This window comes from Tinamus guttatus, unplaced genomic scaffold (assembly GCF_059628265.1).
Source record: "Tinamus guttatus ecotype Peru unplaced genomic scaffold, ASM5962826v1 Tinamus_guttatus_pri_ptg000659l, whole genome shotgun sequence".
In the NCBI taxonomy this organism is placed as follows: domain Eukaryota; kingdom Metazoa; phylum Chordata; class Aves; order Tinamiformes; family Tinamidae; genus Tinamus; species Tinamus guttatus.
Genome location: NW_028289193.1, coordinates 1931547 through 1945921, shown reverse-complemented (window position 1 = coordinate 1945921; position 14375 = coordinate 1931547). Strand labels below are relative to the sequence as shown.

General features: G+C 41.6%; 1 protein-coding gene across 4 annotated transcripts in view; it reads left to right on the top strand.

The window, feature by feature from the left end:
* Positions 1 to 14375, top strand: part of DTNA (dystrobrevin alpha) — an 85459-nt gene that overhangs the window by 25529 nt on the left and 45555 nt on the right. For all 4 annotated transcript variants that reach the window (XM_088536341.1, XM_088536340.1, XM_088536339.1 and 1 more), the window contains exons 4-7: positions 5956 to 6041; positions 7393 to 7547; positions 11783 to 11888; positions 13660 to 13826. In XM_088536341.1, the coding sequence (XP_088392467.1) occupies positions 5956 to 6041; positions 7393 to 7547; positions 11783 to 11888; positions 13660 to 13826 (514 nt within the window). The remainder of the gene's footprint in view (positions 1 to 5955; positions 6042 to 7392; positions 7548 to 11782; positions 11889 to 13659; positions 13827 to 14375) is intronic.

The window sequence follows — 14375 nt, the reverse complement described above, 5'->3', positions numbered from 1 at the left end:
TCAGGATGTTACTGAAAAATTATTTTTTCTGTTGCTATTGAATGTTAGTATGACCATATTTGATTCTATAAATTCAACCAGACAACAACAACAAAAAAATCAAAATAATAAAAAAAATGAAAACCAGTCTTCTACGGCCAAAAGAGCATGATAGCTCTTCAGGATAAATGAGAAGGCTGCTCTAAGTGATCACAGGCTGCTTTCCATGTTTGTGGCTATGCAGAGTGATACCTGCATCTGCTCTACCACAGGCAGGTCCCCCGAAGATTGGTGTTTCTTGCATCTCATTTGAAATACAAAGAGGGTAACAGAAACGGAGGGTTTTTTTGGACTTAGATATTCTTATATGAAAGGTCTACCAGGGACAAGTTAATCCGTGATTCAAACTTTAATAAGCCCAGCACTTTCTCATTTCTGTAGCTCCTGTTAGTGGATATTGCCCTGAGTGGCTGTTCTAGCATTCAGTCTGCTAGTAACAGGCTGAAGATCCTAGCCCCTGCCTAGGAAAACTTGGGAGGAATCACAGCGCAATGCCATGGTGTATGGGCCAGCTTGCTCAATGTCCTGAAAATTCATCCCAACTTCAGGAACCCCAGACCTTAGGTTCTTAGGCTTTCAGATAACTATATCTTATTGCTGCCTAACTGAGAGAAAGAAATGGGGAGATTTCGTGTGACTTTGGATGTGATGCTCCACTCAAGCCTTCCTGTTAAACTAAAATGCAACCTTATAAAACTGAAAGTTAATAATATTAAAATTAATGAACAGAAATGCCATTCCCGTTCATTTTTTGTTAATCTGTGAAAATCTTTGTCACACAGTAGAGGAGCCTAATAGAAAAGACCAAACAAACAAACAAAGCAATGAGAACAGGGTGAGAAGATTGGGCTTTCAAGAAGCTGGACAACAACACACCTAATTTACACATTTAGCTGCATATGTGGGCGGTAGCATTTGCTTCAACGAATAAGGTTATTAACTGGGGTACTAAAGTAATAGCATATGTCCTTCACACAATTACATATAGTAAGATGGCAAGTATGCAAATACAAACCTCTCAGAATTTCAGTCCAGGCCTTTGTCAACACCTACCTAGCTGGCGGGGTGAAGTATCAGCCTCACCTACTAAAGCAGGTCCTAAAAGTCTAGTTTTAAATAGTCTATAAATATACTGTGTTAGATCATCTTCAGCATTTACTTACTATTGCAGTACCACTACTTTTGCTGCGAAGTTTAACTGACAGGGAGATAACAGATAATTTTCCCTGCCACTTGACATACTTGGGTTAAGAATGGAGCTACGAGCTCCAGGCTATGAAACTCACAAAATCCAAATACTGGAACTTGATTTCTACAAAGAAAAGATGAAATATCCATGCCACTTTTAAATCAAATGTACATTAGAAACCTATTGAAGTCAAAGTGTATGTAGAGATGTCACATGAAGGTGCAGTCATCTGCAATCTTCTAGGATCAGAAGATACACCATGCACTTAGGAAGGAAGGTGTACACACCAGAGGGCTGTGCTGCCGTTCAGAGAGACTTGGATAGGCTGGAGAGTTGGACAGGGAGGAACCTCATGAAATTCAGGAAAGGGAAATGTAGGGTCTTGCACCAAAAGAGGAAAAATTCCATGTACCAGTACAGGTCGGGGGCCGACCTGCTGGAAAGCAGCCCTGCAGAGAGAGACCTTGGAGTCCTGATGGACAACAAGTTGAGCATGAGCCACCAAAGTGCCCTGGTGGCCAAGAAGGCCAATGGTGGCCTCAGGTGCCTTAGGAAGAGCATTGCAGGTCGAGGAACGTCATCCTGCCCCTCTGCTCAGCCCTGGTGAGGCCACTTCTGGAGTCCTGTGTCCCGTTCTGGGCTCCCCAGTACAACAGAGACATGTTGCTACAGGGGAGAGTCCAGCACAGGGCGCAAAGATGACCGGGGAGCTGGAGTATCCCTCATGCAAGGAAGGGCTGAGAGAGCTGGGACTCTTCAGCCTGGAGAAGAGGAGACAGAGCGGGGAGCTTGTCAGTGTGTACAAATATCCTGAGGGTGTCTAGAGGATGTGGCCAGGCTGTTTTCAGTGGTGACCAGCAACAGGACAAGAGGCAAGAGGCACAAATTGAAACATAGGAAGTTCCATATGAATATGTTGAGTGCCTTGGTCTTGAAAGTGAGCTTTGTGTTTATCTGTCTGTTTGAAGCTGCGGAGTGTTTAATTCCCTCTTCTCCACCTTTGCTGTTTGTTGGATGTGACACAGTTTGGCTGGCCTTTAACAAAGAAGTCCTGCAAAAAGTGCATTTCAGGGGTTTGCTTTTTCCGTACTGAAACCTGTTTGTAAAAAAAAAAAAAAAAAAAAAAAAGCCTCTGACAATTCCCTGCCATAATTAAGGTGAGTGGTAGGAGTCCCACAAGTAACCAAAGAAATTCTGTCACTTTTGGAAAAGATAACATAACTTAAAGCTGGAGGAGCAGCAGGGAAAACTTTATACTTTGTGCCTAGTTAATTAAAAAAGTTATTTTCTCAGTGCGAATTTAATGGGCTGAGTTAGCTATTTGTAAAGACATGGTGTTATCTCTCTATAATTTCCCCGCCAGGTTTTCACTTACAGCAGTCTCAGTATGCGTATTGCTGGAAATCTTTGCAAGTTCCAGTGTTATTTGGTATCGCCCTTATTGCTGAACTAAAAGGCTACATACCTAACCCCCAAATTTGGGGTTTTGACCTTAACTAGTCTATGGATTCTGTCAGACAGTCCATAGCGTTTCCTAGCTCTGGAGAAAGCCTGTCCCAATCTATAGGCATACACTTAAACAGGAAACTGTCTACTCTGCTGTAGTGTCTAAAAGCATATATCATTTTTTGCCCTTTTTTTTTTTCCTTTTTGTCCCAAACAGTGGGAGATAACCTTAGTGCTTCTGCCACCATTTGCTTTGCTCAGTACTCTGCCCCATGTTGCTGCTAAGTGCCTATGGACTGCCAAGATTTGCCTTTGCTACCATTAATGCAACTAGTGCTTTTCTCTAGGGGTCTGAAGGTAACCTCAGTGTGAGAGGTGCTATATAAAACCAAAATACTTCCTTTCCTCTCCTATTCCCACTAGTCAAATTTGTGTCTCTTTGCATTAGCCAGCCCAGAGCTTCGCTCAGGGAGCGCTGAGTTCAATGGGGAGCTGCATGATGCTGTCAGCCACGGCCTCAGCATCTGCTTTTATGTCAGTGCTTCAGTACTCACTTCAGTAAAGCAACCAAGTCCTGCCAGTCAAGGTGATCTGTAGTGCTTAGCAGTAGCTTAGGGCATTTCTGGATCCGAGTGTTACTGGAAAATCTTAGGCCCCAGTATCCTGCTTATTCCTCACTCATATATGCTTCTACATGCATGTGTGTATATGTATGCACACAACCAAGCATGCACATATTTCTCAGGGGCAAATTGAATGCTCTCTTTAGTGATGGTTTTATGAATACGAATGGCTGACACAAAATAGAGTGTCAAAACTAACCAACTCAAACAAGAGCGCTTGAAGAGATAAATTAAATCTTCGCTATTTCTATTTCTCTATTCCGTAACTGTTTGAACGTGGGAAAAAACAATGGCTCTGGGGTGGAAAGCTGAAGGTGAGTTCATGAATCTGCCATTCGAGAATATTTGTTAGTAAATGTACCTGAACCTACTGGGAAAAATATCTAAATCTGAAATACTTCCATATGGGCGTAACTTCTTCATCCAGTTCTTTCATTTGCAATTGCTTCCACTGAGCATTTATTTTTCTGAACACTAACAACTCTTTTAAAAGCAGGTAAAACCTTATGGTATACACTGAGTGCAGAAAATTTCCCAAAGATCTAAAGGTTTATCATGCACTAAAAGAACACAAAAGGACCCAATTCTCAGCCATAGCTGCAGCATTGCTGAGTGCCAGTTTGCACAAATGAGAATCTAGCCAGTAAAGAAGGCAAGTACAAGAAACTGAAATAGATTCGAGGTTTTTTATGATTTTAGTCTTAGGAAGTAATGAAAAAGAAAATGCACACCAAGCCCAGCATTGAAGAACATAGTAAAAACAGTAGATATGTATTCCTTAAATACTGAATTTATTCCTTTCTGTCTGCATCTCTAGTTGATTTTCTGATGAAAAGCAGATTTTTAAATGTATATAAAAATATTTAGAATTAATATTTAGAATCCTGTGCTACACTGAGCTGGAACTAAATCCAGTCCACTGAATTGTAAACACTATTAGCTAGCCAAGCTTAGGGAATGGACTCGTTTTGTAAAGTCTGAGCGACTTAGAGCAACTGCAGCAGTGAAGCATGTAGCATGTTTTAATATACCCTAATGAATATACGATGCATCTCTGCTGGGTGTGCTACTGTGTTAGCCTGCTTTGAGATAAGCAGAGAGATGCAGTCAAAGGCTTTGTGTCTTCGCAGAATCAGTTATCTTTTAGTCCTGATCCGATGCTATTTTCTTCGTTAAAATTACAAGTGACAAGCAACAGAGTAATTACATAAATATTGATGAAGAGGTAAGTTTCCATGCATTGTTGTTGCCGATGCTGATGCAACTAGAGAATCTTGTGCGATATGTGATTGTATCTATTTTAATTGGGAATCCCTTATAAATATAATGTTGGAATAGAGCCTGAAGGTCACAGAAACTCCTCTTCCAAGCAATGACACAAAATCTCATCATCTGGTCCTGTTATTAGCCCTAGCAGTAGGGTCTGAAGGGAGAAATGGTTGTCATTGGGTTAAGCTGGAGATACTGGCTGACCATGCGTTTTCTAAAATCATGGAGACAGCGTGTCCTCTATTAGATCATTAAATGGACATATGCAAAGCTATTAAATAATGCTGAGTTTGAAAGATAAACAAACGTTGCTCCAGTGCCAGTGTTGACTGTGACTGCCTTATAGGAAAACTCTGAAAACTCAAAAAAGAAGACCCACATACTTCAACATTTGGATGCCAAAAAAAGATATTAAAAAGCAGGTGAACTTTAGAGAACATGTTGTTTTTCACCTTCTGAAAGGGACTGACAATTACAGTATTTTCATTCTGCCATTCTTGTGAACACTGCACTTAGTTTTGCCTAAGCCAAAGGTGTAGGTCTTGTGGGAGTTAGGAGTGCCTTGCACTGTGTGATGGAGTATTTTACTGGTGCAGTTAGAATATAGCAAGATTTCTAAGATTTCTGCAGTGGCAGATAGTCACTGGGCTCCCTTTGGGCTATGGAGAGAGGATGGGAGGAGATGGCGAGAGGAGCGATGATGTTTTGCCATTGCATGCTTAACCTCGGTGAATGAAGAGCTCAACAATGTGTTAAAGGTAACAGTGTCCTAAGAGTGCAAAATATGGTCTGATGCTTCCATGAGGAGAAAAAAAAATCATGTCCTGTGTGTATCTGAAGTTGAATAATGCTGTTTATTTTAGGTTGAAAGGTTTAAGAATGTTATTTGCTTGCAGTTGAAAATAGCAAACATGCAAGCCAGAGGAGAGGCTGGTCATAGCCACAATTTGACCAAACTGGGGTCATTCTTCATGTCACAGCAAACACCTTTTGCTCATTCTGGATGCAGATTCATTGCCCACTTTTCAACAGAATTCTTGCAACAAGTTCGTAGAAGTCATGTGTACCATTTGAAAGTCAATTAATAGGACTTATTAAGGAATACAGTAGCCAACGTGCAATCGTGTGATTCTGCTGGGTGTTTTTTTCGTTGTTTTCCCCAGGGTTTTGACTTTTTCACTCAATCTAGGGACAGAAGGAGACAGGTAGGGAAGCTGTGATTATGACATATGCTGCATGTTCCCACAAACAAACTGATTTTGAAGGTCCTACATCTTCGTGGGTGAATCTACATGTAGTGTGCATTACAAAATGTCATGTCAATGATAAACACTTTAAATGGAATTTTGTCCTTGTTACAAAATATAACGACTTTCTACTGTTGAACAGGGAAGGACATGGTAAAATTTCCGTTTTTGCTGTCAAAATGGCCTTGGCGACTCTTTGTGGAGGAAAGATCATGGACAAATTAAGATGTAAGTCTTCTGGGGGGCATATTTACCTGCTATTCACTGTTATACTTGAAGAGAAAACAGTGCAGGTAAGTAAATGGAATTATAGTAACTTATAGTTTCATAGCTGGGTTTGAGATTTGAGTTAGCTCAGTAAGTCCAGCTAATTGTTTGCCTGAGCTTCACAACAGATTTTGTAGTTTTGAATACCGATCACATGTATTCTAGTTCTAATTGGTGAAAAATGGATTTTTTTTCTTCAAGATGATTCAGCATTTAGTCAGGTGTCCGAGGTATTCAACCTCATGAAGCATCATTTAACAATTAATTCAATTTTTTTTAAAAAAATCTCTCATTTCACACTTAAGAGTACAATATTATTCTGCCCTATTTATATTTCTCACCCTTGGGCACAAATTAGTTCCATGTATTCTCCAGAATGGCTTCTCATTTCACAGGGTCTGTTTCTAGTTCTCAAAGACAACAGTTTAGATGGAGCAGCACTTTTCTGATTAGTGCTATCATGTCTTGAGCTTAGGTCCAAAACACCTTTTTCTGGACATTTTGACTGAAGGATTAATGTCAGCTTTCAGCCTCCTCTGAGCCTTCTTCCACAGGCAGAGGAAATTAAGAAGTTTACAAACTGGTGTTGATTGAATTTGACAAGTAGAGTTTCCCAGATGCTAATTTAGGCTTCCAGGTTTGGTACCCTTTTTTAGTATGCTATTTCTAGGTAACTCTTCAAATATAGAATAGTGTAAATGAACACAGTTTGTTCTCTAGGGCCATTTAAGAACAAGGAGCAGGGTCTATCCGGTGGAAGACCGGGTTATGATGCTAAATTTCTGGTAGTGGTTCCAGGGTCTTGTCTTTAGAATAGTTGTTGCAGGTTCATGGATGGAAGACATTGCTTTGAATGAGTTGCATGAATGAGTTAAATAATGCCAAAGATCTTCTGTTTCTCGGGTGTCCAGACAATAAATAACTTAATGAACTCACTGGCAAGATTTAGACGTGGTTACCTGGCAATAGGCAAGAAGTTGGTGCTGCATATCCTGTCAAATTATATCCCCCTGCCTTCCCTGATTGAAGAACTGCCTCATGCAGCGCATCAGACTTCACTTGAAAAGAATGACCACATGCAACATAAGAAACAGGGATATTTTAATGCTAAAATAAGCTAATTTATTCTATTTATTGTTCTCTTTGATTTCTGTTAAGCAGGGTTAAATTAAAAATACAGAAGTACTGTGTGTTTCCATAAGGAGAAATTGTTTATTGCTTTTGGTTCAAGTCAATATGACTGAACTTAAGAGCAAACCTATAGCTTGAACTGAAGTAGCCTTCTCCTTTTCTTGTCTTTTTTTCTCTTCAGATATTTTTTCGATGATTTCAGACTCCAGCGGAGTGATGGTTTATGGCAAATACGACATGTTTCTGCGGGAGGTTCTCAAGCTGCCCACTGCTGTTTTCGAAGGGCCTTCATTCGGTTATACCGAGCAATCAGCAAAATCCTGTTTCTCCCAACAGGTAAAGGGAGAGCAAACATCCTAGATAGCAGCTGTCAGTCACATCTCTGAGCAGACTCTGACCCTGCTCCTTTCTTACACCTCCGTGCGTCGTCACTCAGGAGATGCATGAGTGGGTGACAGGGAGATTCCCCATGTAAATATTTGGGAGAGAGGGACTTAGCCAAAAAAATGATTTAGAAAGGAACCTGCCTTAGATGTTGCTAAGTTAAGGAGCCTGAGGAAACTGTACTCCTAATTTCAACAGCTGCCTTTGATTCTTACCTGTAGGTGATGGGAATGCCCCAGGGCATGCAATCCTTCACTGCAATCAGCTGCTGTCCTTGCAAGCACAAATGAGGCTTTAACTTTACCATATTAAGCCCAACTCTCACCAAAAATCAAGCTACATTTTTTCAAATGAGGGGCTACACACACAGGAAGTTGGGCAATGGATAGAAATTTCTCTCTTCTCCCTTTGCTGAAATGAGACTTGGTAGGCAATGCAATCATTTCCCAAATAATTTTAAGTAGTAGTGCTGGCATATTTCAAGATGATCTTGTTCCCCAGAAGCAGATTTAAACCATTACATTGAGGAATTTATGTAGTAAAATGACTTTTGATCGTTTCATGTTGAAATAATGAAACAGTACTTTTGCTTGGCAGCAGAACATTTGAGCCTTGAACATAGACATCATATTACTAAAAATAAGAAAGCAATTTCTCCTTTTTTCTTGGAAAATGTCATTCAGGCTTCGCTTTCTATCTAGACAGCCATCAGAAAGGGCACTTTCCTTGACCTTTCCTCTAAATGACAGCAAATATATGAAGCTACTTTAAGAAACAAGTCGTTCCCAAGCAAGCACTAGATGACTTGGTTCACAGTCTCCATGTAAAGCTAATTAGAGCTTTCTAACTGGTGCAGATACAGAGCGTATTTACAAAGAAACCGGTTTGCATCTGTAGGCAGCCAAGAACTTTTGTAAATCTAGACTACTATTTCACTTATATTCACTTAATTTAATTCTCATAATGTGATCTACCAGGCATAAACCAGGGTTTTGAAATCAGACTAAAAACCATGCCCCTATGACACTGTGATAAATGATACCCAGCGAGTCTTAGTCACCCATAAGTCATTCAGTCTTACATATCATGCCTGTCATTATCAAAAAAACGATGCCTTGGGATAAGTTTGACACCTCCTTTGTTGTTCTAAGCATTCATGAAATTCAAGTATTCTAGTGGAGTTCTTTTGGTTAGAAAAAATAGAAACAAATATCACACATTTCTGAGTACAGAATTTTTCCTTCCATAGTAATGTTCGAACAGATTATTGGTACTGTGGTTATTCATGGAAAAACTTGTGTATCTGCTTCCCAACCTGGACCGTGCCCTCATTAGAACAGAACATTTGCTCATACACGTAGTGACTGAATACACACAGCCTGCTGTGTGCATGAGACCTCTCAAACACGTCTGTGATTTGCTTTTGCTAGCAGAGTATTTCAGTGCACCCTGAGTCAGGCTGGATCTAGTCAATGTCCCCCCTGGAGAGAAAGGGGCAGTGAGTGGGTTGCTCAGGTACCCCTTTGGTTTGCTCTCAGTGTGGATCACTGTTGCCCAACAGATGCCTTTCAGCCCTCTAGCATGTAGATTCCTCAATTTTCAGGAAAAAAAAAATCTGTGAATGATTTTCTGCTCAGCGTGTCAAATCTCTTTCAATTTGCATTCTGTTTGCAGAAATGTTTGGTTGTTTCCCATTGCACTGATTTATTTGATTAAACCATGTATTTTCCTCTCTCTGTGAACCACTGTTAGGGGTAATGATTGTTTAAAATAGAAACTGCAGTGTTTCCTCATAAGCAAATTTATGGAACCGAAATGCCAGAACAAGTGATTTAATGTTTCAGAATAAAGATCTGGGTCTCAAAAAGGAATTTTATAGCCACCACTTTCCCCCATGGATAGAATGAATGTGATATGATATTGCCTTCATACTAAAAAGTGTTGTTACAATAGAAAATTCTTTTTCTTTCTCTCTCTCTCTTTTTATCATAAGCTAAAAAGATAGACACTAACGTCATTTTGTTATCACTTGGCTGAGTGTTGCTCCACAAACCCAGACTCCATCTGCATGCAGAATATATTTAGAAAACAGCTTTCAGTTTCAACTTTCTCAGTAGCTGATAAAAAGCTGAAGGAGAAAAATATGCCTTTTATAATGCATGGAAATTACTCTGCTGATGTCCTTTTAAGGGATGCTGCTCTCTGTGATCCGTAAAATCAGTGACCACCAATGGAATTTGGCCATAAAACTGTCAGAGAAGCCCAGTTGCTTTATTTAGTGCAAATCAGGTTTTCAATTATAGCTGCACTGAAAAGTTAATCCATTGTGGAAGGGCTGTCTTGTCCCCCCATTGCTTGTTAGAGCAGGTCTGTGCCAACTTCAAGAGCAGGACAGACTTCAGGCTGCTCTTTGCAATAGGGGACATTGGATGACCCTTCCTTTCCTAATTTTAGTTTTGCCTTTTTGCCCTCAGTTTTCAGTTCTGCTGCAGACAACGTTGACATTGCTGAATGGCAAGGGCCAGCAAAGCCATGCCCAACAGCCGCTCTAGATCCCCACCAGAAAGATCCTTTTCTGTGAGCTGATACTTACAGCGTAGGATTCTCATTAGGGAAATGTTTATCCACCCGCCAAAGATGGGCAGACCATTTGTATGAGAAGCAGATGGTCGCTATTCTGATACTACATTGAGACAGGTTCATTTGTGGGACTGCTACAGCTTTGATATTACTCTTACAAGACTAGTGCATGTTTGGGATTTCATACTGCAGATTTTGTGGGAAAATACAGTATTTCAACAACAACAAAAACTAATATTCTGGCTGTTTCTGTTCATTAAAATTCAAGAACACTGATCATTATAACTAGTCTGAAGTGTCTCTTTTTAAGGAATTTGTCTATATTTCTCAATTTCCCAATAATTCCTTCCCATATTTCAACCCTGAAACTGTTACAGAGTGAGATGTTGTCCAGTGATCCCTCCATGTGTAAAAACAATGATTTTCTTTGTGTTTGGCTGCATTTGTATATAAATGCTGTAAACCCCTATCTGGAAATCTCAGCTCTTAACAGCACTGCACAACACAGAGTTGATACCTGTTTCTGCATAGCTGCTGTATTTTATTTCTCCTGGGATAATCACATTGCTTTAACAAATTAAAGCAGCATCTTGTGCAATCAGATATGAAAATTTAGCAATCTCTCTAGATATGAGCATGCTACTTAAATATTTATGTCTAAAAAGTATATCTGTAGACATTCTCAATAGGGGTCAATTTTTTATATCTTAATTCTAGCTGCAGGTTTCTTAAGGACTCTCCGTCCTTGACCAGCCAGTAACTGTGTTTTAGTACATGCTACGTAGCCAGCATATCACACAGAAAAGAGCAAGTGTGGGTGGTGGACATATCGGGATGAAACATCACATATGTCTCAAGAAACAGCTGCACTAACATTTGTCATGTATTTTTCCAAGCATCCAAGAAACCTAAGCTATTGGATTCCACTTTTAAAATCAACAGGGATGTTTTAGAACTGAAATCTCTTTTCAAGACAATGGGGTAGAGGCCTTTAAGTGCCTAAGGGTACAACACATCATGAACAGTCAAGTCAACTTCAGTCGCTTTTATGTGTATGCAAATGCTTGCAATGTCCCACAGTCAGAGCTCACCCAGGACCATTTACCATGGCTCCACAGAGCCAAAGTTGTAGTTGCTTAAATCACACCAACTCATTTTCCTGTGGTGGTCTGTCCATACCCAATTTTGTTTCTGAAGTTATACCTCCTGGTCATTATTTTCTTTCATTTTCTCTGTTGGAATAGTATCAGTCATTGTTTGTAGGAATTTGAAAATTGGCAATACATAGCAATACCTAATGCACATATATTTGTTATTTAGTACTCAAAACATTTAAGAACCAGAAAAATTGAATGTGACTATTATTCAGAAAGGATCTTTAGGTAATGACTTTAGCAAATAAAAGCTAATTGTCACTATCCCAGCCTCATGACAAGGACTGCTAGTTATCATTAATATACATTGCAACTATTAAAAATAGTGTGTAATGTCTTTGTTAATATCAACTATTCTTTTTAGTAAAGCAAGTGTTTTTTTTTGTAAGAACAAGCTAAAATCATTTTGTCTGATTACTATTTTTTTGTGTGTTTGTTTGTTTATTTGAGCAGAAAAAGGTCACATTAAACACTTTCTTGGATACTCTCATGTCTGATCCCCCGCCACAGTGTCTAGTGTGGTTACCACTTCTGCATCGACTGGCAAATGTTGAAAATGGTAAGTAACAGCTGCTGCCCAAAATGGTAAGAGTTACAGCAGTAAAGGTTTTGCAATGTTTTTCTCACTCTATGGGTATTTTTGTAGGAGCTACTGTACTGGGGTTGTTGAATCCATGTGTCACTTTTAAAGTTAAGGGTAAAACATTTAAAGAATCCCATTGGTGGTTCAGCCAGGAATGTGGCTTATTTTTTTCTATTCTCCAGAAATTATCCTGACCACATCCTCTTCTCCTGTGCTTTGGATAAGCAAAGAATGATAGGATTCGATCCATGCACACACTTACATTTGGCAAATAATCAAGGCCACAACTTTTATTAGCTATGACATATGGCGGTAGAAAAGGAGCAGCTTGGCACTTTGTTCATGCAATATACTTGGCAGGAGAAGTCCAGCACAGTGTAAAATAGTAACCAAAGGTCCTTGTGAAGGATCCCCTCCTAACTGCCACTCAGAAAAGGAGCAAGGAAGTTCCAGATTCCTCTATCTTTTGCCCTGTGGAGGATAAAGACTTGCCTGTCTCCTTCTGCTCAAGTACTTTCCCTCTCCAAAATGAGTGAATATGTGATTTAGCCAGGAAGATCAACTGCTTTGATTACTGCATGGTGCAGGTTGCATGTCCCTGGACAGGAGCATCATTCTCAGCCTTGCAAATTCCTCTGGAGCCCCTGGGGAAAAGTCATCTCACACGTTCATGACTGTAGAGGCCCTGCAGCCAAACCTTCATGGCCTGTTTCTGAAGAAGGACATGGTCCATGTTACCCCATTGAAACTGCAGGGGCAGAGCTAGAAAACCACTGGAACTCATTGCAGTGTGTGTGTGTGTGACATTTACACAGAAAATGTACAAATATTCATGTTAAAATATTAATTTAGAAATATAAGTAGGTTTTTTTTATATACAAACAATTTGGCTTCCCCGTGTTTTGCTGCAAAGGTTGTGTGAGCTTGAGTAGGGTGCTTGTTCAATATTCCTGGCTTGTTACTCCCTTGAAAGTTTACCTCCAACATAACTGAAGTTTTGGCACACTGTGGGGAAAAAGACACCTGGATAGCAGGCAGGAAATGTCATATATACCCCCACTGATGGAAAATAAAAATAGTTATATTGTTCTACCAATAATAATACGGGGCTATATAGGAAAGTGGGGGTGCCTAGATATTTTCTTGGTGCTGGAAGGATGAGAAGGAAGTTGTATGCAGGTAGCAAATCATCACTGTAGTCAGTGGCAACAAGGTGAGTAGGATGATGTTGACAACTCCTTTTTGTCCACAATCCCAGCTGCCAATCCCACCTTCCCTAAGCTCTTCTCATCCATCCCTGTCCCCCACTGGTTTGCCACCGTTTCCCACCTCTTTGTGCTGCAAAATCCTGGCAGGGAAATGTAAACCTGACACACTCTGCACTTACCACAGATCCTCGCAGATGGAGCCCTAAGACAGAAAAACAGACTATGCTCGGGAGAAAGGAGATGTGTGGTACCCCTTGGTAAATTTGGTACATGCCGTAGTGAGGAGAGAGGAGGAGAAGGTATTGCCAGGGTTCAAAACTGTGCGTGGTGGAAAGAGTCACTGAGCAACTTCCATACATAAAAAAAAAACCTTAATAAATCCACTCGAGCTCTCACAGGGCCGTCTCTGGGGGTCAGGCTGGCACTGGTTGCCCAAAGTTGCCGTGAGGCAGGAGCGGGCTCGCTGCGCCGCGGGGGCTCTGCTCGGGAAGCGCGGCCTCGCCGCCGCCCGCCTCACGGTGCCGTGTCTCCCCGCGCAGTCTTCCACCCCGTGGAGTGCTCGTACTGCCACAGCGAGAGCATGATGGGCTTTCGCTACCGCTGCCAGCAGTGCCACAATTACCAGCTCTGTCAGGACTGCTTCTGGAGAGGACACGCCAGCGGTTCCCACAGCAACCAGCACCAGATGAAGGAGTACACGTCATGGGTAAGGCAGGCCCGCGCCGCGCTCCGCGTCCACCGCGCGCGGCCGCCGGCAGCCCCGGCGACTCGGAGCTGAGGGGGCTCGGGCCGAGCGGAGGCGCCGGGCGGACCCCGGCCAGCACCGCGGCCACGGTCACAGTGAGTTTGTCCCCTCCGCGGGGCCATAACGCGCGCGCTGCTTCGCGAGTGGCCGCCAGTATTTCCAATCGCGCGGGACTGGAGTGCGGGTGGCAGAGCCGTCGCAGCGTGTGCTCTGGGGCAAACCCCACTTCCTCAGCCCTGAACGGCAGAGTTCAGCGCTTTTGCTCAGGTGACAGAAAAGTGCCAGCAACTTCATCCGCCTTGCTGAGCGGGCAGCTGCTGTGCACACTGAGCTCTCCCTGCCTGGGAGCCAAGCCCCAGCAGAAACAGAAGGCCAGGGCCCTGGGAAACCATCCTGCAGGGTCCAAAGCTAGGAACCGTCAGCAGAGAAACCCTCAAATACCACCAAAATATACAGTTACAGAAAAGGGGCATCGTGCATGTAGCCAAAACTCGTGCACGTAGCCAAAAC